The following is a 24,520-nucleotide window of genomic DNA, read 5'->3' as shown; positions in this document are numbered from 1 at the left end:
CACTCAGAGAGAATAGATGGTCAATATCACTTTCACGCCTTTAAAGGTTTCAGACTCTCAGTGAATCTTTCCTAGATCTGACATGGGAAGGAAGGCCCTCAGAGAAAGCCTGCCTGAACGTATTCTATTGTATAGATGCAAATCCCCACCCTCCATCTGCCTGCTCCCATGAAAGACAACTTTTCAACTGTTCTTGTATTTCCAGCCATTCTGAATAGGTATCCTGAAATATATCAAGGAAATATACTTTGGAGTGAAATATTTTCATTTCCTTCAACTTACAAGGATATAGGACTCCCTTGGAGTAGTTCTTCCATACCAGTTAAACTAAAATTAGCATCTAGATAAGTCTGCTTTGTTCTTCCAATCCCATCTGGTTGTACAAAATGAAATATATCTCATCAGGAGAAATCAGGGATATCTGTTTGCCTACTTTTGTTAGTATTATAGCAGTAGGGTATGATGGGAAGATCATAGGCTCTGGGGTCAGATTCTTCTCTTTAAAATCACTTCTTTTAAATAACTTCTCAGGAGCTAAATGATAAAAACCTATGAACACAAAGAAGGAAACAACAGATGCTGAGGTCTACTTGAGGCGTAGGGGAAGAGAGAGAGGAGTAGAAAAGAACTATTGAGTACTGGGCTCAATACCTGGGTGATGAAATAATATGTGCAATAAACTCCTGTGGCACGTTTTGACCTGTGTAATAAACCTTCACATGTGCCCCCAAACCTAAAATAAAATGTAAAAAAAAAGCTTTTATAAAACTAGAAAACACCAGTAACCTTGAACTACAATATTTGAGGAAGAGCTGCCTGCAGGGAAGTTCAAACAAGAGTGTGGGGAAATACCTACAGACCTCGCTGGCTCAAGATCTCAAATAAATCAGGCAGAGCACAGTTATTCAAAGTATGTGGGACAATACGACGGGCAAAAAAAAAAAGTAACTTGTCTGTCAGGAATCTCCAAGACTCCCCTCAGGTTTGATGACTCCCTAGAATGAAGTGCAAAACTCAGAAAAACAGCTATGGTTATGGTTTATTACAGTGAAAGGATACAGATTAAAATCAGCTAAGGAAAAAGGAACACAGCTCACAGATCTCAAGAAAAGACTTACTTATGTTACCCATGTATTACAAAGGATATTACAAATGATGCAGATGAACAGCCAGGTGGAAGAGATGAACAGAGCACATCATCCCTTCCCATGAAGGGGCTTGGAGTTTCTATACCCTCTCTGGGTGCACCACCCTCCAGGAACCTGTGTTCAGCTATTTGGAAGTCGCCCAAACCCAGTCCTTTCGGGCTTTTTTGAGTTTCATGAGATAGCCATTGTCAACCTAAAGGGAAGAAGCTGAGGCAAAATTAATATAAGTAGAGAGTTTATTTGATCCAGGCTTAGGGATTGCAACCCAGAGCATAGATTCAAGTTGCCCTGAATATACAATCTGATTAGCAGAAGTTACAAGGGGATTTTTAAATAAAAATTTTATTTTTAATTTTTATAGATACATAGTAGGTGTGTATATTTATGCAGTACATGAGATGTTTTGATACAGGCATGCAATGAGTAATAATCACATCATGGAGAAGGGGTACTCATCCCCTCAAGCATTTGCATTACAAATAATACGATTATACTTTTTTGGTTTTTCTCTTTCTTTTCTTTTCTTTTTTTTTTTTTTTTTTCAGGGTCTTGCTTTGTTGCCCAGGCTGGGAGTGCAGTGGTGCAATCTCAGCTCACTGCAGCCTTGACCTCCTGGGCTCAAGTGATCCTACCACTTCAGCCTCCACAGTAGCTGGGACTACAGGCATGTGCCACCACACCTGGTTAATTTTGTTTATTTAATTTAATTAATTCATTAATTTATTTTTTGAGACGGACTTTTGCTCTGTGGCCTAGGCTGGAGTGCAGTGGTGTGATCTCTGCTCACTGCAAGCTCCGCCTCCTGGGTTCACACCATTCTCCTGCCTCAGCCTCTGGAGTAGCTAGGACTACAGGTGCCTGCCACCACGCAGGCTAATTTTTTGTGTTTTTAATAGAGACGGGGTTTCATTGTGTTAGCCAGGATGGTCACGATCTCCTGACCTTGTGATCTGCCCGCCTCGGCCTCCCAAAGTGCTGGGATTACAGGCGTGAGCCACCGCGCCTGGCCTAATTTTGTTTATTTTTGTAGAGTCAAGGTCTTACTATGTTGCCCAGGCTGGTCTCGAACCTGTGTGCTCAAGCGATTCTCCTGCCTCAGCCTCCCAAAGTGCTGGGATTACAGCACTGGGATTACCACTGCAACTGATCTGTTTCTTTAGTTATTTTTAAGTGTACAATTTTAAAAAATGTACAATTATTGACTATAGTCTTATTCATTCTTTATTTTTTATAGTTAAAGACCTTTTTTTTATAGTCATACCCATTAACCATCCCCACCTCCCCCGATTCCCCCACTACTCTTCCCAGCCTCTGGTAACCATCCTTGTACTCTCTATCTCCATGAGTTGAATTGTTTTGATTTTTAGATCCCACAAATAAATGAGAACATGTGATGTTTGTCTTTCTGTGCATGGCTTATTTCACTTAGCATAATGACCTCCAGTTCCATCCATGTATTGCAAATGAGAGGATCTCATTCTTTTTTATGGCTGAATAGTATTCCATTGTGTATAAGTACCATATTTTCTTTATCCAATCATCTGTTGATGGACATTTAGGTTGCTTGCCAATATTGGCTATTGTGAACAGTGCTGCAACAAACATGGGAGTGCAGATATCTCTTCGATATACTGATTTCCTTTCTTTTGGATATATACCCAGCAGCGGGATTGCTCAAATATATGATAGCTCAATTTTTAGGTTTTATTGTTTTTTGTTTTTGAAACAGTCTTGCACCATCTTGCTCACTGCAACCTCTGCCTCCCAGGTTCAAGCAATTCTTCTACTTCAGCCTCCTGAGTAGCTGGGATTACAGGCGTACTTATGCACCACCACACCTGGCTTTTTTTTTTTTTTCTTTGTATTTTTAATAGAGATGGGGTTTTGCCATGTTGGCCAGGCTGGTCTTGAACTCCTGAAGTGATCCGCCCGCCTTGCCTCCCAAAGTGCTAGGATTACAGGCATGGGCCACTACGATGCCCAGCCTCAATTTTTAGTTCTTTGAGGGACCCCCAAGATGTTCTCCATAGTGGTTGTACTAATTTACATTCCCATTAATAGTGTACGAGGGTTCCCTTTTCTCCACATCCTCGTCAGCATTTGTCATTGCCTATCTTTTGGATAAAAACCATTTTAATAGGGGTGTGATGACCTCTCATTGTAGTTTTGATGTGCATTTCTCTGATAATCAATGATGTGGAGCACCTTTTCATATGCCTGTTTGCCATTTGCATGTTTTCAGAAATGTCTATTCAAATATTTTGACCATTTTAAAATCAGATTATTGGATTTTTTCCTACAGAGTTGTTTGAGTTCCTTATATATTCTGGTTATTAATCCCTTGTCAGATGGGTATTTTGCAAATATTTTTCCTATTCTGTGGGTTGTCACTTCACTTTGTTGATTGTTTCCTTTGCTGTGCAGAAGATTTTTTTTAACTTGATGTGATTCCATTTGTCCATTTTTGCTTTGGTTGCCTGCACTTGTGGGGTATTACTCAAGACATTTTTGCACAGACCAATATCCTGGAGAATTTCCCCAGTGTTTTCTTATAGTACTCTCATACTTTGTGGTCTTAGATTTAAGTCCTTAATCCATTTTGATTTGATTTTTGTATACAGTGAGAGATAGGGATCTAGTTTTATTCTTCTGCATATGGATATCTAGTTTTCCCAGCACCATTTACTGAAGAGACTATCTTTTCCCTGATGTATGTTCTTGGCACCTTTGTCAAAAATGAGTTCACTGTAGGTGTGTGGATTTGTTTCTGGGTTCTCTATTCTGTTCCATTGGTCTATGTGTCTATTTTTATGCCAGTACTATACCATTTTGGTTATCATAGCTCTGTGTATAATTTGAAGCCATGTAATGTGATTTCTCCAGTTTTGTTCTTTATGCTTAGGATATTTTTGGCTATTCTTGGTCCTTTGTGGTTTCATATAAATTTTAGGATAGTTTTTTCTATTTCTGTGAAGAATGTCATTGGTATTTTGGTAAGGATTGCATTGAATCTGTAGATTGCTTTCGGTAATATGGACATTTTAACAATATTGATTCTTCCAATCCAAGAACATGGAATATCTTTCTATTCTTTGGTGTCCTTCAATTTCTTTCATTGGTGTTTTATAGTTTTCAGTATAGAGATCTTTCACTTTGTTGGTTAAGCTAATTCCTAGGTATTTAATTTTATGTCTGGCTATTATAAATGGAATCGCTTTTTAATTTCTTTTTCAGATTGTTCCCTGTTGGCATATAAAAATGCTACTGATTTTTGTATGTTGATTTTGTATTCTGCAACTTTACTGAATTTGTTTATGAGTTCTAGTGCTTCTTTAGTGGAGTCTTTAGGTTTTTCCAAATATAAAATTATATCATCTGCAAACAAGAATAATTTGACTTCTTCTTTTGCAATTTGGATGTCCATTATTTCTTTCTCTTGTCTGATTGCTTGAGCTAGGACTTTCAGTACTATGTTGAATAACAGTGATGAAAGTGGGTGTCCTTGTCATGTTCCAGCTCTTCAAGGAAAGACTTTCATTTTTCCCAAATTCAGTATGATACAAGCTGTAGGTCTGTCATATATGGCTTTTATTATGTATAGGTATGTTTCTTCTGTACCCAGTTTCTTGAGAGTTTTTATCATGAAGTGATGTTGAATTTTATCAAATGCTTTTCCAGCATCAATTGAAATAATCATATGGTTTTTGTCCTGTTGATATGATGTATCACATCATTTGTCCTTCTGTTGATATAATGTATCACATTGATTGATTTGTGTATGTTGAACCATCCTTGCATCCCAGGGATAAATCCCACATGGTCATAATGATCTTTTTAATGTATTGTTGAATTCTGTTTGCTAGGTTTTTCATTTGTTTGTTTTGAGACAGGGTCTCACGCTGTCACCCAGACTGGAGTGCAGTGGTGTGATCTTGGCTTACTGCAAACTCCACCTTCCAGGCCCAAGCAATCCTCCCACCTCAGCCTCCTGAGTAGCTGAGACCACAGGCATACCCCATGATGCCCAACTAATTTTTAGTTTTTTGTAGAGATGGAGTCTTGCTATGTTATCCAAACTGGCCTCGAACTCCTGAGGTCAAGCTATCCTCCTGCTTCAGCTTTCCAAAGTGTTGGGATTACAGACATGAGCCCATCGCATACAGCTGGTTTGCTACTATTTTGTTAAGGATTTTTGTATCAATATTCATCAGTGATAGTAGCCTGCAGTTTTCTTTTTCGTATGTGGCTTTGTCTGGTTTAGGTATTAGGATAACACTGGCCTTGTAGAATGAGTTTGGAAAGATTTCCTTCTCCTCTATTTTTCAAAATAGTTTGAGTAGGATTGGTATTATTTCTTTAAATGTTTGGTAGAATTCAGCAGTGAAGCCGCTGGGTTCTGGCCTTTTCTTTACTGGGGGACTTTTTTTATGGCTTTGATCTCATTATTTGTTATTGGTCTGCTGAGATTTTAGATTTTTTCATGGTTCAATCTTTGTTATGTTGTATGTGTTTAGGAGTTTGTTCATTTCTTCTAGGTTTTCCAATTTACTGAATTTAGTTGCTCATAATAGCCACTAATGATACTTTGAATTTCTGTGGTATTAGTTGTAATAACTCATTTTTTGTCCCTGATTTTATTTATTTGGATCTTCACTTTTTCTTAGCCTGCTAAAGGTTTGTTGATTTTGTTTAACTTTTCAAAAAAACAACTTTTTGTTTCATTGATCTTTTGTAGTTTTCTTCATTTCAATTTCATTTATTTCTGCTCTGATCTTTATGATTTCTTTTCTTCTACTAATTTGGGATTTCATTTGCTCTTGTTTCTCTAGTTCTTTAAGATGCATCATTAGATTGTTTATTTGCAGTTTTTTTTAATGTAGGCTCTTACAGCTATAAACTTACTGCTTTTGCTGTATCCCATAGGTTTCGGTATGTTGTGTTTCCATTATCATTCGTTTCAATAAATTTTTCAATTTCCTTGTTAATTTTTTCATTGGCCCACTGGTCATTCAGGAGCATATTGTTTAATTTCCATGTATTTGTATAGTTTCCAAAATTCCTCTTGTTATTTATTTCTAGTTTTATTCCAATATGGTCAGAGAAGATGCTTGATATTATTTCAGTTTTTTAATGTTTTAATACTTGTTTTGTGACCTGATGGTTTATCTTTGAGAATGATACATATACTGAGGAGAAGAAGGTGTATTCTACAGCCATTGGATGAAATGTTCTGTAAATATCTATTAGGTCCATTTGGTATATAATGCAGATTATATCCAAGTTTCTTTTTTTTTTTTTTTTTTTTTTTTTTTTTTGGTAATCATTTTATTTTTTTTTATTTATTTATTTATTTTTTTAATTTCTGAAGTATTTATTGATCATTCTTGGGTGTTTCTCGGAGAGGGGGATATGGCAGGGTCCTAGGATAATAGTGGAGAGAAGGTCAGGAGATAAACACATGAACAAAGGTCTCTGGTTTTCCTAGGCAGAGGACCCTGCGGCCTTCTGCAGTGTTTGTGCCCCTGAGTACTTGAGATTAGGGAGTGGTGATGACTCTTAAAGAGCATGCTGCCTTCAAGCATCTGTTTAACAAAGCACATCTTGCACCACCCTTAATCCATTTAACCCTGAGTTGACACAGCACATGTTTCAGAGAGCAGGGGGCTGGGGGAAAGGCCATAGATCAACAGCATCCCAAGGCAGAAGAATTTCTCCTAGTCAGAACAAAATGGAGTCTCCTATGCCCACCCCTTTCTACACAGACACAGCAACAATCTGATCTCTCCTTCCTTTCCCCACACTTCCTCCCCTTCTCTTCAACAAAACCGCCATCGTCCTCATGGCCCGCTCCCGATGGTCGCTGTCTCTTCGGAGCTGTTGGGTACACCTCCCAGACAGGGCAGCCGGGCAGAGGCGCTCCTCATCTCCCAGACAGGGCGGCTGGGCAGAGGCGCCCCTCGCTTCCCAGACGGGGCCGCCCGGGCAGAGGCGCCCCTCGCTTCCCAGACGGGGCCGCCCGGGCAGAGGCGCTCCTCTCCTCCCAGACGGGGCGGCCGGGCAGAGGCGCTCCTCACTTCCCCGACGGGGCCGCCCGGGCAGAGGCGCTCCTCGCTTCCCAGACGGGGCCGCCCGGGCAGAGGCGCTCCTCAGTTCCTCCCAGACCGGGTGGCAGCCGGGCAGAGGCGCTCCTCACCTCCCAGACGGGGCGGCCGGGCAGAGGCGCTCCTCACTTCCCCGACGGGGCGGCCGAGCAGAGGCGCTCCTCACTTCCCAGAGGGGGCGGCCGAGCAGAGGCGCTCCTCACTTCCCAGAGGGGGCGGCCGGGCAGAGGCGCTCCTCACTTCCCAGACTGGGCGGCCGGGCAGAGGCGCTCCTCACCTCCTAGACGGGGCGACCAGGCAGAGGCGCTCCTCACTTCCCAGACGGTGTGGCGGCCGGGCAGAGGTGCTCCTCCCTTCCCAGATGGGGCAGCCAGGCAGAGGCGCTCCTCACTTCCCAGACGGTGTGGCGGCCGGGCAGAGGTGCTCCTCCCTTCCCAGATGGGGCAGCCAGGCAGAGGCGCTCCTCACTTCCCAGACGGTGTGGCGGCCGGGCAGAGGTGCTCCTCCCTTCCCAGATGGGGCAGCCAGGCAGAGGCGCTCCTCACTTCCTCCCAGACGGGGTGGCGGCCAGGCAGAGGCGCTCCTCACTTCCCAGAGGGGGCGGCCGGGCAGAGGTGCTCCTCACTTCCTCCCAGACGGGGTGGCAGCCGGGCAGAGGCACTCCTCACCTCCCAGACGGGGCGGCCGGGCAGAGGTGCTCCTCATCTCCCAGACGGGGCGGCCGGGCAGAGGTGCTCCTCATCTCCCAGACGGGGCAGCCGGGCAGAGGTGCTCCTCACTTCCTCCCAGACGGGGTGACGGCCGGGCAGAGGCACTCCTCACCTCCCAGACGGGGCGGCCGGGCAGAGGCGCTCCTCACCTCCCAGACGGAGTGGTCAGGCAGAGGCGCTCCTCACTTCCCATATGGGGTGGCGGCCGGGCAGAGGCGCTCCTCACTTCCCAGATGGGGCAGCCGGGCAGAGGTGCTCCTCACTTCCTCCCAGACGGGGTGGCAGCCGGGCAGAGGCGCTCCTCACCTCCCAGACGGGGTGGCCGGGCAGAGGCGCTCCTCCCTTCCCAGACGGAGTGGCCAGGCAGAGGCGCTCCTCACCTCCCAGAGTGGGCGGCCGGGCAGAGGTGCTCCTCACTTCCTCCCAGACGGGGTGGCGGCCAGGCAGAGGCGCTCCTCACCTCCCAGACGGGGCGGCCGGGCAGAGGCACTCCTCACCTCCCAGAGTGGGCGGCCGGGCAGAGGCGCTCCTCACTTCCCAGAGTGGGCGGCCGGGCAGAGGCGCTCCTCACTTCCCAGAGTGGGCGGCCGGGCAGAGGCGCTCCTCACTTCCCATAGGGGGTGGCAGCCGGGCAGAGGCGCTCCTCACTTCCCAGATGGGGCAGCTGGGCAGAGGTGCTCCTCACTTCCTCCCAGACGGGATGGCGGCCAGGCAGAGGCGCTCCTCACTTCCTCCCAGACGGGGTGGCGGCCAGGCAGAGGCGCTCCTCACCTCCCAGACAGGGCGGCCGGGCAGAGGCACTCCTCACCTCCCAGAGTGGGCGGCCGGGCAGAGGCGCTCCTCACTTCCCAGAGTGGGCGGCCGGGCAGAGGCGCTCCTCACTTCCCATAGGGGGTGGCAGCCGGGCAGAGGCGCTCCTCACTTCCCAGATGGGGCAGCTGGGCAGAGGTGCTCCTCACTTCCTCCCAGACGGGGTGGCGGCCAGGCAGAGGCGCTCCTCACCTCCCAGACGGGGCGGCCGGGCAGAGGCACTCCTCACCTCCCAGACGGGGCGGCTGGGCAGAGGCGCTCCTCACCTCCCAGAAGGGGCGGCTGGGCAGAGGCGCTCCTCACTTCCCATATGGGGTGGCAGCCGGGCAGAGGCGCTCCTCACTTCCCAGACGGGGTGGCGGCCAGGCAGAGGCGCTCCTCACTTCCCAGATAGGGCAACAGGGCAGAGGCGCTCCTCACTTCCTCCCAGACGGGGCGGCCGGGCAGAGGTGCTCCTCATCTCCCAGACGGGGCAGCCGGGCAGAGGCCCTCCTCACTTCCTCCCAGACGGGGTGGCAGCCGGGCAGAGGCGCTCCTCACATCCCAGATGATGGGCGGCCGGGCAGAGGCGCTCCTCACTTCCCAGATAGGGCGGCCGGGCAGAGGGGCTCCTCACATCCCAGACGATGGGCGGCCAGGCAGAGACGCTCCTCACTTCCTAGACGGGGTGGCGGTGGGGCAGAGGCTGTAATCTTAGCACTTTAAGAGGCCAAGGCAGGAGGCTGGTAGGTGGAGGTTGCAGAGAGCCGAGATCACACCACTGCACTCCAGCCTGAGCACCATTGAGCATTGAGTTAGCGAGACTCCGTCTGCAATCCCAGCACCTCGGGAGGCCGCGGCAGGCAGATCACTCGAGGCCAGGAGCTGGAGACCAGCCCGGTCAACACGGCGAAACCCCGTCTCCACCAAAAATACAAAAACCATTCAGGCGTGGCGGCACGCGCCTGCAATCCCAGGCACTCGGCAGGCCAAGGCAGGAGAGTCACAGGAGCCCGAGGCAGGGAGGTTGCAGCAAGCCGAGATCCCGGCAGTACAGTCCAGCTTCGGCAACAGAGGGAGACCGAAAAAAGAAGGAGAGGGAGACCGATAAAAGAGGGGAGAGGGGGAGGGGGAGGGGGAGGGGGAGGGGGAGGGGGAGGGGGAGGGAGAGGGAGAGGGAGAGGGAGAGGGAGCCCAAGTTTCTTTGTTGATTTTCTGTCTGGAAAATCTGTCCAATGCTGAAAGTGAGGTGTTGAAGTCTCCCTCTATTACTGCATTGGGATCTGTCTCTCTCATTAGCTCTAATAATACTCCCTTTATATATCTGGGTGCTCCAGTGTTGGGTGTATATATGTATTTACAATTGTTATATCCTCTTGCTAAATTGACCCCTTTATTATTATATAATGACCTTTTTGTCTTTTCTTATAGTTTTTGTTTAGAAATCTATTTTGTCTGATATAAGTATAGCTACTTCTGCTCTTTTTTGGTTTCCATTGGCATGGAATATCTTTTTCCATCCCTTTGTTTCCGGTCTATTTGTATCTTTATAGGTAAAATGTCCTTTTTGTAGAAAATGGATCATTGGGTCTTGTTTTTTAATCCATTCAGCCAGTCTATGTCTTTTGATTGGAAGGTTTAATCCATTTACATTCAATGTTATGATTAATAAGTAAGGACTTAATACTCCTGATGTTTTCTTATTTGTTTTCGGGTTGTTTGTAGTCTTCTCTTCCTTCTTCCTTTCCTTCCTGTCTTTCTTTTAGTGAAGGTGATTTTCTCTGTGATATGATTTAATTTTTTACTTTTTATTTTTTGTATATATGTTGTATGTTTTTTGGTTTGAGGTTACCATAAGGCTTGCAAATACTATCTGATATGATTTCGCTGTGTCCACCGCCAAATCTCAACTTGAACTTTATCTCCCAGAATTCCCAAATGTTGTGGGAGGGACCCAGGGGGAGGTAATTGAATCATGGGGGCCAGTCTTTTGCTGTGCTATTCTTGTGATAGTGAATGAGACTCATGAGATCCGATGGGTTTATCAGGGGTTGCCGCTTTTGCTTCTTCCCCATTTTCTCTTGCCACTGCCATGTAAGAAGTCCCTTTCACTCCCGTCATGATTCTGAGGCCTCCCCAGCCATGTGGAACTGTAAGTCCAATTAAACCTTTTTTTGTTCCCAGTTTTGGGTATGTCTTTATCAGCAGTGTGAAAACGAACTAATACAGTAAATTGGTACCAGTAGAGTGAGGCATTGCTGAAAAGATACCCAAAAATGTGGAAGCGACTTTGGAAGTGGGTAACAGGCAGAGGTTGGAACAGTTTGGAGGGCTCAGAAGAAGACAGGAAAATGTGGGAAAGTTTGGAACCTCCTAGAGACTTGTTGAATGGCTTTGACAAAAAATGCTGATAGTGATATGAACAATAAGGTGGTCCAGGTTGAGATGGTCTCAGACGGAGATGAGGAACTTGTTGGGAACTGGAGCAAAGATGATTCTTGTTATGTTTTGGCAAAGAGACTGGCACCATTTTGCCCCTGCCCTAGAGATTTGTGGAACTTTGAACTTGAGAGAGATGATTTAGGGTATCGGGTGGAAGAAACTTCTAAGCAGCAAAGCATTCAAAAGGTGACTTGGGTGCTGTTAAAAGCGTTTCATTTTAAAAGGAAAACAGAGCATAAAAATTCAGAAAATTTGCAGCCTGATGATGCAATAGGAAAGAAAACCCCATTTTTGAGGAGAAATTTAAGCTGGCTACAGAAATTTGCATAAGTAGCAAGAAGCCTAATGTTAATCCCCAAGACCATGGGGAAAATGTCTCCAGGCCATGTCAGAGACCTTCACAGCAGATCCTTCCATCACAGGCACAGAGGCCCAGGAGGAAAAAGTGGTTTTGTGGGCCGGTCCCGGGGTTCCCATACTGTGTGCAGCCTAGGGACTTGGTGCCCTGTGTCCCAGCCACTCCAGCCATGGCTGAAAGGGGCCAACGTAGTGCTCGGGCTGTGGCTTCAGAGGGTAGAAGCTTCAAGCCTTGACAGCTTCCATGTGGTGTTGAGCTTGTGGGTGCACAAAAGTCAAGAATTCAGGTTTGGGAACCTCCACCTACATTTCAGAAAATGTATGAAATGCCTGGATGCCCAGGCAAAAGTTTGCTGTAGGGATAGGAACCTCTGCTAGGGCAGTGTGGAAGGGAAATATGGGGTTGGAGCCTCCACACAGAGTCCCTACTAGGGCACTGCCTAGTGGAGCTGTGAGAAGAGGGCCACCATCCTCCAGAACCCAGAATGGTAGATCCACTGACAGTTTGCACCATGCACCTGGAAAAGCTGCAGACACTCAACACCAGCCCACAAAAGCAGCCAGGAGGGAGGCCATCCCCTGCAAAGCCACAGGTATGGAACTGCCCAAGACCATGGAAACCCACCTTTTGCATCAGTGTGACCTGGATGTGAGACCTGGAGTCACAGGAGATCATTTTGGAGCTTTAAAATTGACTGCCTCACTGGATTTCAGACTTGCGTGGGCCCTGTAACCCCTTTGTTTTAGCTAATTTATCCCACTTGGAATGCTGTATTAACCCAATACCTGTACCCCCATTGTATCTAGGAAGTAACTAGCTTGCTTTTGATTTTACAGGCTCATAGGCGGAAGGGATTTGCCTTGTTTCTGATGACACTTTGGACTGTGGACTTTTGGGTTAATGCTGAAATGAATGAAGACTTTTGGGGACTGTTGGCAAAGCACGATTGGTTTTGAAATGTGAGGACATGAGATTTGGAGGGGCTGGGGCAGAATGATATGGTTTGGCTTTGTCCCCACCCAAATCTTATCTTGAATTTTGTCTCCCAAAATTCCCACATGTTGTGCGAGGGACCCAGGGGGAGGTAATTGAACCATGGGGGCCAGTCTTTCCTGTGCTATTCTCGTGATAGTGACTAAGTCTCATGAGATCTGATGGGTTTATCAGGGGTTGCCACTTTTGCCTCTTCCCCATTTTCTCTTGCCACTGCCATGTAAGAAGTGCTTTTCACCTCCCACCATGATTCTGAGGCCTCCCCAGCCATGTGGAACTGTAAGTCCAATTAAACCTCTTTTTGTTCCCAGTTTTGGGTATGTATTTATCAGCAGCTTGAAAGCAAACTAATACACTATCTTATAGCTAATTATTTTAACATGATTACAACTTAATATGGTTTGCATAAACAAAGAAAGAAAAAGAAAACTAATACTCAATACCGTAACTTCATCCCTCCGCTTTTAAACTTTTACTTGTTTCTATTTATATCTTATTGTACTGTCTGTCTTGAAAATTGTTGTAGTCGTTATTTTTTATTGATTTATTGTTTAGTCTTTCTACTTAAGAGTAGTTTACACACCACAGTTACAGTGCTACATTTTGTGGTTTTCTATGTACTTACTATTACCAGTGAGTCTTATACCTTCAGATGATTTCTTATTAATCATTAACGTCCTTTGCTTTCTGATTAAAGTACTCTCTTTAGCATTTCTTGTAGGACAGAACCAGTGTTGACGAAATTCCTCAGCTTTTGTTTGTCTGGGAAAGTATTTATTTCCCCTTCATGCTTGATGGATATTTTCACTGGATATACTACTCTAGGGTAAAAGTTTTTCCTTCAGCACTTTAAATATGTCATGCCGCTCTCTCATGGCCTGTAAGGTTACCACTGGAAAGTCTGCTGACAGACATATTGGAGCTCTATTGTATGTAATTTGTTTCTTTTCTCTTGCTGCTTTTAGGATCCTTTATTTTTGACCTTTGGCAGTTAGATTATTAAATGCCTTGAGGTAATCTTTGGGTTAAATCTTCTCGTTGTTCTATAACCTTCTTGTACTTGGATATTGATATCTTTCTCTACGTTTGGGAAGTTCTCTGCTATTATCCCTTTGAATAAACTTCCTACTCCTGTTTCTTTTTCTTTTTTTTTTTTTTTGAGACGGAGTCTCACTCTGTCACCCAGGCTGGAGTGCAGTGGCACGATCTCGGCTCACTGCAACCTCTGCCTCCCGGGTTCAAGCGATTCTTCTGCCTCAGCCTCCCAAGTGTGTGCCACCACACCCAGCTAATTTTTGTATTTTTAGTAGAGATGGGGTTTCACCATATTGGCCAGGCTGGTCTTGAACTCCTGACCTCGTGATCCGCCGGCCTCAGCCTCCCAAAGTGCTGGGATTACGGGTGTGAGCCACTGCACAGGCCCCTATGTCTTTTTCTACCCCCTCTTTAAGGCCAATAACTCTTAGATATGCCCCCCTACTTTTTTTTTTTTTTTTTTTTGAGATGAAGTCTGGCTCTGTTGCGCAGGCTGGAGTGCAGTGCCGCAATCTCAGCTAACTGCAACCTCTAGCTCCCGGGTTCAAGCGATTCTCCTGCCTCAGCCTCCTGAGTAGCTGGGATTACAGGCATGTACCACCATACCCAGCTAATTTTGTATTTTTAGTAGAGATGGGGTTTCACCATGTTGGCCAGGCTGGTTATGAATGCCCCACCTCAGGTGATCTGCCCACTTTGGCCTCCGAAAGTGTTGGGATTACAGGCATGAGCCACTGTGCCTGGCTAGATTTGCCCTTTTGAGGCTATTTTCCAAATCCTGTAGGTGTGCTTCATTCTTTTTTAATCCTTTTGTCTTTTGTCTCCTCTGCCTTTGTATTTACTTTTCTTTTTCTTTTTTTTTTTTTTTTTTTTTTCAGATGGAGTCTCGCTCTGTTGCCCAGGTTGGAATGCAATGGCATGAACTCAGCTCACTGCAACCTCTGCCTCCCAGGTTCAAGCAATTCTCCTCCCTCAACCTCCTGAGTAGCTGGAATTATAGGTGCGTGCCACCACACCTAGCTATTTTGTATTTTTAGTAGAGACAGGGTTTTGCCATGTTGGCCAGGCTGTTCTCGAACTCCTGACCTCAGGTGACCTGCCTGCCTTGGCCTCCCAAAGTACTGGGATTACAGGTGTGAGCCACCGCACCTGGCCCTGTGTATTTTCAAATAGTCTATCTTCAAGTTTACTAATTCTTCTGCTTGATCAATTCTGCTATTAAATGACTCTAATGCATTCTGCAGTGTGCCTATTGCATTTTTCAGCTCCAGAATTTCCTCTTGATTCTTTTTAATTATTTCAATCTCTGTTAAATTTATCAGATAAAATTCTGAATTCATTCTCTGTATTATCTTTAATTTCTTTGAGTTTCTTCAAAACAGCTATTTTGAATTTTCTGTCTGAAAGGTCACATATCTGTTTCTCCAGGATAGGTCCCTGGTGCCTTGTTTAGTTCATTTGGTGAGATCATGTTTTCCTGGAAGGTCTTGGTACTTATAGATGTTCATCTGTGTCAGGGCATTGAAGAGTTAGATATTTATTATAGTCTTTGCAGTCTGGGCTTACTTGTACCCATCCTTCTTGGGAAGACCTTCCAGATATTCAAAAGTACTTGGGTGTTGTCATCTAAGCTCTACCTGCTTTAGGAGACTCCCCAAGCCCAGTAATGCTATGGTTCTTGCAGATTGGTAGAGGTACTCCCTTAATGGTCTTGGAAAAGATCTGGACAAATTCCCTGGATTACTAGGCAGAGACTCTTGTTCTCTTCCCTTACTTTCTCCTAGACAAATGGAGTCTCTCTCTATGTTCTGAGCCACTTGGAACTGGGGGTGGCATGACACAAGCACCCTTGTGGCCACCACTAGGACTGTGTTCGGTCATACCTGAAGCCAGCACAGCACTGGGTCTCTCCCAAGTCCTGCTGTAACCACTCCCTGGCTACCAGCTATGACCGCTCGAGTCCCTGGGCTCCACAATCAGCAGATGCAAAGCCAGCAAGGCCTATGTCCTTCCTTTCAGGGCAGCAAGCTCCCCCATGCCCCAGGCAGGCCCAGTGGTGCCATCTGGGAGCCAGGGACTAGAATAAAAAAACTTGAGAAGTTCACCTGGTGTTCTGTTGTATTGCGGCTAGGCTGGTACTCAAACCCGAAAATCCGGTCCTTTCCACTCTTTCTTCCCATTTCCAAAGGTAGAGGAGCCTCACCTCATAGCCACTACCATCACAGGCCCATGGGGAGTACTGCCAGACTACTGCCAATGTTCCCTTAAGGCCCACTGTCTCCTAAATCAGCTTGTGGTGAATGCTGCCTGGCTTGGTACTCACCCTCAGGATAGTGGGCTCCCTTCTGGCCCAGGGCACGTCCACAAATGCTGTTTACGAGCCAAGTCCTGGAATCATAGACCCCAAGAGCCTTCCTGGTGCTCTACCCTACTGTGGCAAAGCTGATACCTATGCTGTAAGACTAAGTCCCTTTTACTTTTCCCTCCAGTTTTCTCCAGCAGGAGTTTCACCCTGTAGCCACCACAGCTGGGAATGTGCTGTCACCTGAATCCAGCAAGTCTCAGAGTCTCACCCAAGGCCCTTAATATAGTATCTGGGTATTGCTGCTGGTTATTCAGGGCCCAAGGGCTCTTCAGTTAGCAGATAATGAATCTTGCTGGGACTGGGTCCTTCCCTTCAAGGGAGCGGGTTTCCTTATGGCTTAGGGTATGTCTAGGAGCTAGGGCCTGGAAAGGGGGCCTCATTACTCTGACCAGTGCCCTATCCTGCTGTGGTTGAGGTGGGCGTGGTGGCACACACTTGTAATTCCAGCTACTCCGGAGGCTGAGGCAGGAGAATTGCTTGAACCTGGGAGGTGGAGGTTGCAGTGAGCCAAGATCATGTCACTGTACTCTAACCTGGGCAACAGAGTGAGACTCTATATTAAAATAAGTAAATAAGGCCGGGCGCGGTAGCTCACGACTGTAATCCCAGCACTTTGGGAGGCTGAGGTGGGCGAATCACCTGAGGTCAGGAGTTCGAGACCAACCTCAACATGGAGAAACCCTGTCTCTACTAAAAATACAAAATTAGCCGGGCGTGATGGTGCATGCCTATAATCCCAGCTACTTGGGAGGCTGAGGCAGGAGAATTGCTTGAACCTGGGAGGCGGAGGTTGCGGTGAGCTGAGATCGTGCCATTGTACTCTAGCCTAGGCAACAAGAGCAAAACTCCATCTCAAAAAAAAAAAAAAAAAAGTAAATAAATAACATAAGCTATACATTGATTGGCAATACATTGTTCTGTTTTTTTCAGAGACAGCCTTGCTCTGTTGCTCAGGCTGGAATGCAGTACACGATCTCAGCTCACTGCAACCTTTGCCTCCCAGGTTCAAGCAATTCTGGTGCTTCAGTCTCCTGAGTAGCTGGGATTACAGATGTGCGTCACCACGCCGGCTAATTTTTGTATTTTTAGTAGAGGTGTGGTTTCGCCGTGTTGGCCAGGCTGGTCTTGAACTCCCGGCCTCAAGTGATCTGCCCGCCTCTGCTTCCCAAAGTGCTGGGATTACAGGTGTGAGCCAACACGCCTGGCCAGCTATACATTATTCTTTGTATCACAGATTTCAAGAACAGAAAATAATGAGTGAGGCAGCTAGTCAGAAACAAAATGACTTTAAAACAGTCACCCCCAAGCAAATTCAGTTATAAAAAGTCTGAATGGGGGCAGGTAATGACTGAAGTTCTATACTCTTGTCTCTGGGCCTGATGAATTTTGCATGCTTCACATAGCTCAGACTGCTCTGAGCTATTTTTCTTTTCTTAGTATGATTGATTACATCCTTGGCCATTGGTGATTCAACTCAACCTTCATCCTCTCCCCTCCCTGAATGATAAGGGTATGCGCCTGGAAGCCCCAACTCTCTAATCATACCTTAGTATCCTGAAGTTCTCTAAGGGCCTCCAGACACCAGTCATCTCATTAACATACAAAAGACACTTATTACTCCAGAGAAGATTCCAAGGACTTAAGAGGTTGTTTTTTTGTTTGTTTTTTTTCCACCAGGAAACTGGGAGGGACACCAAGTATATCTTTGTCAATATCACAGCCTCCCAGGCCAGTCTCCATGTCTCATATCTGTAATCTTAGCACTTTGGGAAGCTGAAGTGGGAGAATCATTTGAGGCTAGGAGTTCGAGACCAGTCTGGGCAACATAGCGAGACCTTGTGTCTACTAAAAATTGTTTTAAAAGTTAACTGAGCATAGTTGTATTAGTCAGTTCTCATGCTGCTAATGAAGACATACCCAAGACTGGGCAATTTATAAAGGAAAGACGTTTAATTGACTCACAGTTCAGCATGGCTGAGAAGGCCACAGGAAACTTACACTCATGGCACAAGGAGAAGCAAACACATCCTTCACATGGTGGCAGCAAGGAGAGGTGCTGAGCAAAAGGGGAAAAACCCCTTATAAAACCATCAGATCTCATGAGAACTCACTCACTATCAATAGAACAGTATGGAGGAAACCGCCCCCGTGATTCAGTTACCTCCCACCAGGTATCACCTCCTGCTCATGATACATGGGGATTATGGGAACTACAAGATAAGATTTCGGTGAGGAGATAGCCAAACCGTATCAATAGTGATGCACACCTGTAGTCCCAGCTACTCAGAAGGCTGAGGTGGGAGGATCACTTGAGCTGGGGAGATCAAGGCTGCACAACAAGACTGTCTCAAAAAAAAAAAAAAAAAAAAAAGATTACAGCCTTCCAGGGCAAAGGGACATTTGGCAATGTCTGGAGACCATTTTAGTTGTTACAACCGTAGGAGGTGCTACTGGCATCTGGTGGGTGGAGGCCAATGATGCTACTAAGCATTCTACACTGCACATTATAGCTTTCCACAACGAATATTTATCAGGCCTAAAATGTGAACAGTGCAGAGGTTTGTTTAGAGTTATTTGGTGTAATCACATCTAGTAGGTTCAAAGTGAAGCTTCTCCGTAATTTTAAAAAACAACTTTCTTTTTGTTTGTTAGCACACTCATGCTCCAAGAGGTTTGGCTAGTGGTAGTATGGATGCTTTAATCTATTTTCTTGTTTACTCTGATTAGATGTTATAGTAGCTTGAAATGGTAACTTAGACTTTTGTTTGTTTGGTTTTTTAAACAGCTTTATTGAGATATAATTCAAATATTATACAATTCACTCGTTTAAAGTGTATAGTTAATGGCTTTTGTCCATGTTTTGATTGTTACCACAATCAACATTAGAACATTTTATCAACCTAAAAGAAACCCCATGCTCTTCAGCTATCACTCTATCCCCAATTCCCTTCCCACCACCAGACTAGGCAACCACTAATCTACTTTCTTTCTCTCTAAATTTGCCTATTACTGACATTTCTTATAAGTGGAATCATACAATATTTGGTCTGTTGTGCCTGGCTTGTTTTACTTAGAATAATGCTTTCAAGGTTCATGTTGTAGCATGTATCAGTACTTCCTTTCTTTTTATGACATTGTATGGATATACCCTATTTGGTTTTTTTTGTTTGTTTGTTTTTTGAAATGAAGTCTCCCTCTGTTGCCCAGGCTGGAGTGCAGTGGCGTGATCTCGGCTCACTGCAACCTCTGCCTCCTGGGTTCAAGTGATTCTCCTGCCTCAGCCTCCTGAATACAGGCACCCGCCACCACACCCAGCTAATTTCTGTATTTTTAGTAGAGACAGGGTTTCATCATGTTGGCCAGGCTGGTCTTGAACTCCTGACCTCAAGTGATCCACCTGCCTTGGCCTCCCAATGTGCTGGGATTACAGGTGTGAGCCACCGTGCCTGGCCAGATATACCCTATTTGTTTATCCACTCATCAGTTGATGGCAATCTGGGTTGTTTCCACCTTTTGGCTGTTATGGATAATGCTGCTATGAACATTTGTGTATAAGTTTTTGTGTGGACATATGTTTTCATTTATCTTGAATATACAGACCTAGGTAGAATTGTTGGGTCAAATGGCAACTCTAGGCCAGGCGCGGTGGCTGGCGCCTGTAATCCCAGCACTTTGGGAGGCCAAGGTGGGCAGATCACGAGGTCAGGAGATCGATACCATCCTGACTAACACGGTGAAACCCTGTCTCTACTAAAAATACAAAAAGTGAGCCAGGTGTGGTGGTGGGCGCCTGTAGTCCCAGCTACTCGGGAGGCTGAGGCAGGAGAATGGCATGAACCCGGGATGCAGAGTTTGCAGTGAGCCAAGATTGCGCCACTGCACTCCAGCCTGGGCAACAGAGTGAGACTCCATCTCAAAAAAAAAAAAAAAAAAAAAAAAGCAACTCTATGTTTAACCACTTGAGGAACTGCCAGGCTGTTTTCCAAAGAGACTATACTATTTTATATTCCTGCCTGCAGTGTATAAGGGTTCCAATTTCTTTGCATCCTTGCCAGCACTTGTTATTATCTGTCATTTTATTCTAGCCATCCTAGTGTGTGTGAAACAGTATCTCATTGTGCTTTTGATCTTCATTTCCTTAATGGCTGGTAATGTTAAGCATCTTTTCATGTGCTTATTGGCCATAACTTAGATGTATCTAAGAATCAGAGTCTTGAAAGTGACCTATACGGAACTGGCTTTTAGAAGTCCAGATTCGCTGGATGGCTTATGCCTGTAATCCCAGCACTTTGGGAGGCTGAGGTAGGAGGATAGCTTGAGGCAGAGTTTAAGACCTGCCTGGGCAACATGTGAGACACCCATCTCTACAAAAAATTTTAAAAAATTAGCCAGGTGTGGTGGTGTGCACTACTTGGGATGCTGGGGTGGGAGGATTGCTTGAGCTCAGGAGGTCGAGGATGTAGTGAGCCGTGATTGTACCACTGCACTCCAGCCTGGGTGACAGAGTGAGACCCTGTCTCAAAAAAAGAAGAAGAGGTCCAGACTCAATGCAAGGACTGAGAACAGGCCCAGTCATCTGGAAATTAGATAAGATTGAAGTGAGTATATCACTGTCCAAGATACAGCCAAGAACGAGGAAATTTTAAGTTAATGACTGAATTAGTGGAACAGGAGTCAGAATTTAGATGTCAGGGATAAAAAATCAGTTATACCACAATAAAAAAATCAAGGAGTTTCCTAAATTAAACTCAGATGCTAAAGTTATACCACAACCATCAGTACAAGACCAACGTAGTCCAGGTGCGGTAGTTCACGCCTGTAATCCCAGCACCTTGGGAGGCCGAGGCAGGCGGATCACAAGGTCAAGAGTTCGAGACCAGCCTGGCCAATACGGTGAAACCTTGTCTCTACTAAAAATACAAAAATTAGCAGGGCATGGTGGCGGGTGCCTGTAGTCCCAGCTACTCGGGAGGCTGAAGCAGGAGAATCGCTTGAACCCGGGAGGTGGAGGTTGCAGTGAGCTGAGATCCTGCCACTGCAATCCAGCCTGAGTGACAGAGCAAGACTCCATCTCAAAAAAAAAAAGATCAAGATAAGCCAAATACTTGAGTCCACAGCAGTAGTTAAAGCTGGTGTTATGTAGGGAGTTATCCTTGGCCCACTCCCTGAAATGGAGGGCAAGAAGATGTGAGGCAGGATAAGTATCCACATTCAGTGCCAGTCCCCTGAGTTAAGCAAGAAGAGGACACCCAAGAAAGGTGCATATTGACGACGCAAAATAAATTTTAACTGTGTTCAGATGTGTCTAAACTCAAATTTACTTTTATAGAAACTATAATGAGAAACATCACCAACAAAAAATCAAGCTTCAAAAAGTCAAGTACCGTTTAACTAATGAAGTAGAACTACGAGATAAGAGAATTAACCAATTTGAAGATGAAATTGGAATCCTGCAACATAGAATAGAAAAGGTGAGGAAAAAATAAAAGGTGAAGAGCTCACTGGTGATTCCCATGGTCGGCCATTTGGAGAAAGCCTTTTCATTTTAAAAATTATTTGAGACCCCTTCGTAGTCCTCGTTTTCATTTCTTTTCTTTGCACCATCTTTCAATAAGTAATTCTTTAAGCCCTGACCAAAAGTACATAAGACTCCTAGTGCTGCTAAACGGAATTGAATACTGAAAATACTCTGTACTGCCAACTTATGATCAATGTCTTGCCTTCAGATGGAAATGCCTTTTCTTGAACACCCCCGAGCACAGACTTCCAAACCACTCTCAGTAACTCATTTCTGCTTTGTGGAGCCCTCATTTTGCCTCAGACTTCAGTGTCAGTTTTAAATGGCAGTGAAAACAGGTGATCCTTACTCCTTTATCAGTCTTTGCCTTCAAGCTTTTTTCTAAATATCTATGGTTTCTTTATGTTTGTCTTATTGCCCTTGTGACTTACTGGTGGATGAATAAGCAGGAAATGGGACAGATGAATAGAATCAAATGCAGAATGGTTGTGGAATTATTAAACTACATAAATTCAAGATGGAGAGTAACTGATTAGGCCAGTAAGGTTTTCCCTTCTTGGGATCACTAGCCCTTTCAGAATTTTGAGAACTCTGTCATCACTCCTAAAATATTCATTTCCACACTCAACAAATTTTTATACCACCACTATGTGCCAAGGATACCATAACCATTAATGTAATTTCAGTGATTCCATCAACTATCCTGGGACTCTAGGTCAAGAATTCCCAGACTATACACAATAAAGCATTTTTGGAGTATAATAGGTGGGTCACAAACATTGCATTCTTAGTTTTAAAAAATTGGCTGGGTGCAGTGGTTCATGCCTGTAATTCCACCACTTTGGGAGGCCAAGGCAGGAGGATTGCTTGAGGCCAGGAGTTCAAGGTTACAGTGAGCTATAATTGTGCTTATAAATAGCCACCACACTCCAGCCTGGGCAACATAGAGAGGATCTGTCTCTAACTAAAATAAAAAATCCTCTTGATACTCTAAACTATAGTGAGAGAAGAAAAATAAGTTGGATTTTTGCAGTCCTCCTTTTTTTTGCCGTTAATTTGTCAAACTTTTAGAGACTGAGATCCAGCTTAGAACTAGGAAAAGACTATGGAAAGTGTATAAGAAAAAGTAGCAATCCATTTTAGTAGCACCCATGGGCCAAAAAAAAAAAAAAGAAGAGGCAGGGCACGGTGGCTTGCGCCTGTAATCCCAGCACTTTGGGAGGCCGAGGTGGGCAGATCAGCTGAGGTCAGGAGTTCGAGACCAGCCTGGCCAACACGGTGAAATCCCATCTCTACTGAAAATACAAAAAAATTAGCTGGGCATGGTGGCACACACCTGTAATTCCAGCTACTCAGGAGGCTGAGGCAGGAGAATCTCTTGAACCCAAGAGGCGGAGGTTGCAGTGAGCTGAGATCGTGCCATTGCACTCTAGCCTGGGGGACAAGAGCGAAACTCCGTCTCAAAAAAATAAATAAATAAAGGGAAGAGAAAGAAAGGGAAAAAAAAGTAGCAACCCTAGTTCATGGGTCCATCAGACATATCATCAGCCTATTTCTATATTATCAGTTCTTTTTCATACTTTTGCATTTTGCTTCTAGGCCAGAAAAACAGTCTTCTGCTTTCAACAGGCATGCTAGCTTTCTTCCTGACTACACTGGGTTGAATAGCGTCCCCTCAAATTCATGTCCTAGAACCTTAGAATGTGACCTTATATAGAAATAAGGTCTTTGCAGATATAATTAGTTAAGTGAGATTATCCTGGATTAGGGTGAATCATAAATCTAAGATGATTGCTGTCCTTATAGGAAGAGGCAAAAACACGCAGACAGACACAGACAGGGGAAGAATGCCTCATGATGATGAATTCAGAGACTGGAATGATACAGCTACAAGCCAAGAAATAGCAAGGGTTGCTGGCAACCACTAGAAGCTAGGAGAAAGGCATGCAACACAATCTCTCTTGGAGCCCCCATGAGTAATTAACCCTGACAACAATGTGATTTCAGATTTCTATCACTCAAAACTACGAGAAAATGTTATGGCAGCCCTAGGAAACTAATGCACCTACCCAAAGAACCACAGGTCTTCATAAAATATGCTGGAGCTCTCAAATAAGCAGAGGCTGAGAGAATAATTGGATCTTTTGCTCACTGCCATTGAAGGGTACTGTGGGCTTTGGCCTTAAATAGACTTAGATTCAAATTCTAGCCCTGCCTGTAAGCTTGGACAAGTCTCTGTGTATCACTTGCCTCATCTGTAAAATGAGGGAAATAATCCCTACCTTACATACACAAGGCTTTTGTGAGTATTAAAACTTAAAATTTCTAAAGTGGTACTTGGTACATACACATTTTTCATAGATGTTATTTTCCTTTTTTTGGTATATAATCTCTTAGAAGGGTCGGGTGTGGTGGCTCATGCCTGTAATCCCAGCTACTTGGGAGGCTGAGGTAGGAGAATTGCTTGAACCAGGGAGGTGGAAGTTGCAGTGAGCCAAGATTGCACCATTGCACTCCAGCCTAGGTGACAAGAGTGAAACTTCGTCTCAAAAAAAAAAAAATCTTAGAAGAATGTTAATTGGTGGATTCATTGTTCACATGAGAAATTGTTAACAGAATTAGAACGACTTAGCCTAGAAAAGACTGATGTTAAAGCTTTTAATGCCACAGAGGTACAAACCTAGGAATTCTTATTTTATGTATTTTAGGGTCCAAGGACCAGAGCACTGAGCACAAAAATGCCAGATTTGCTTTCTAAGTCTCCAAAAAGTATGCCACTTCTTTTGGCTTCATTCCTTCAGCTTTTTCTTTATATAATGAGTCAGTCAAGACTTCTGTTGTGACCACTCAAACCAGACTGTCCCATTTTATCCTATTATCACAGCATGTGTCTGGAATTTTTGTTTGTTTTAAAAAATACAGTATTTCCCAAGGACAAGGTATCAGTCACCTTCCTCATGCAGTACACTTTTTAATCCAGTTAGGCTGTCTAGGATTTATCTGTGGGATGATTGCTTCTATTCTCAATCCTTACCAATACATTATTAATTAAATGTCTTTA

The 24,520-nt window shown here is 44.8% G+C and overlaps 1 protein-coding gene across 5 annotated transcripts in view; it reads left to right on the top strand.

The window, feature by feature from the left end:
* Positions 1 to 24,520, top strand: part of CCDC30 (coiled-coil domain containing 30) — a 190,591-nt gene that overhangs the window by 149,101 nt on the left and 16,970 nt on the right. For all 5 annotated transcript variants that reach the window (XM_054492312.2, XM_054492302.2, XM_054492297.2 and 2 more), the window contains one exon: positions 21,271 to 21,412. In XM_054492312.2, the coding sequence (XP_054348287.1) occupies positions 21,271 to 21,412 (142 nt within the window). The remainder of the gene's footprint in view (positions 1 to 21,270; positions 21,413 to 24,520) is intronic.

This window comes from Pongo pygmaeus, chromosome 1, assembly GCF_028885625.2.
Source record: "Pongo pygmaeus isolate AG05252 chromosome 1, NHGRI_mPonPyg2-v2.0_pri, whole genome shotgun sequence".
Taxonomy (NCBI): Eukaryota; Metazoa; Chordata; class Mammalia; order Primates; family Hominidae; genus Pongo; species Pongo pygmaeus.
The sequence above is the reverse complement of the archived record's forward strand: the minus strand, read 5'-3'. Positions and strand labels throughout refer to the sequence as shown.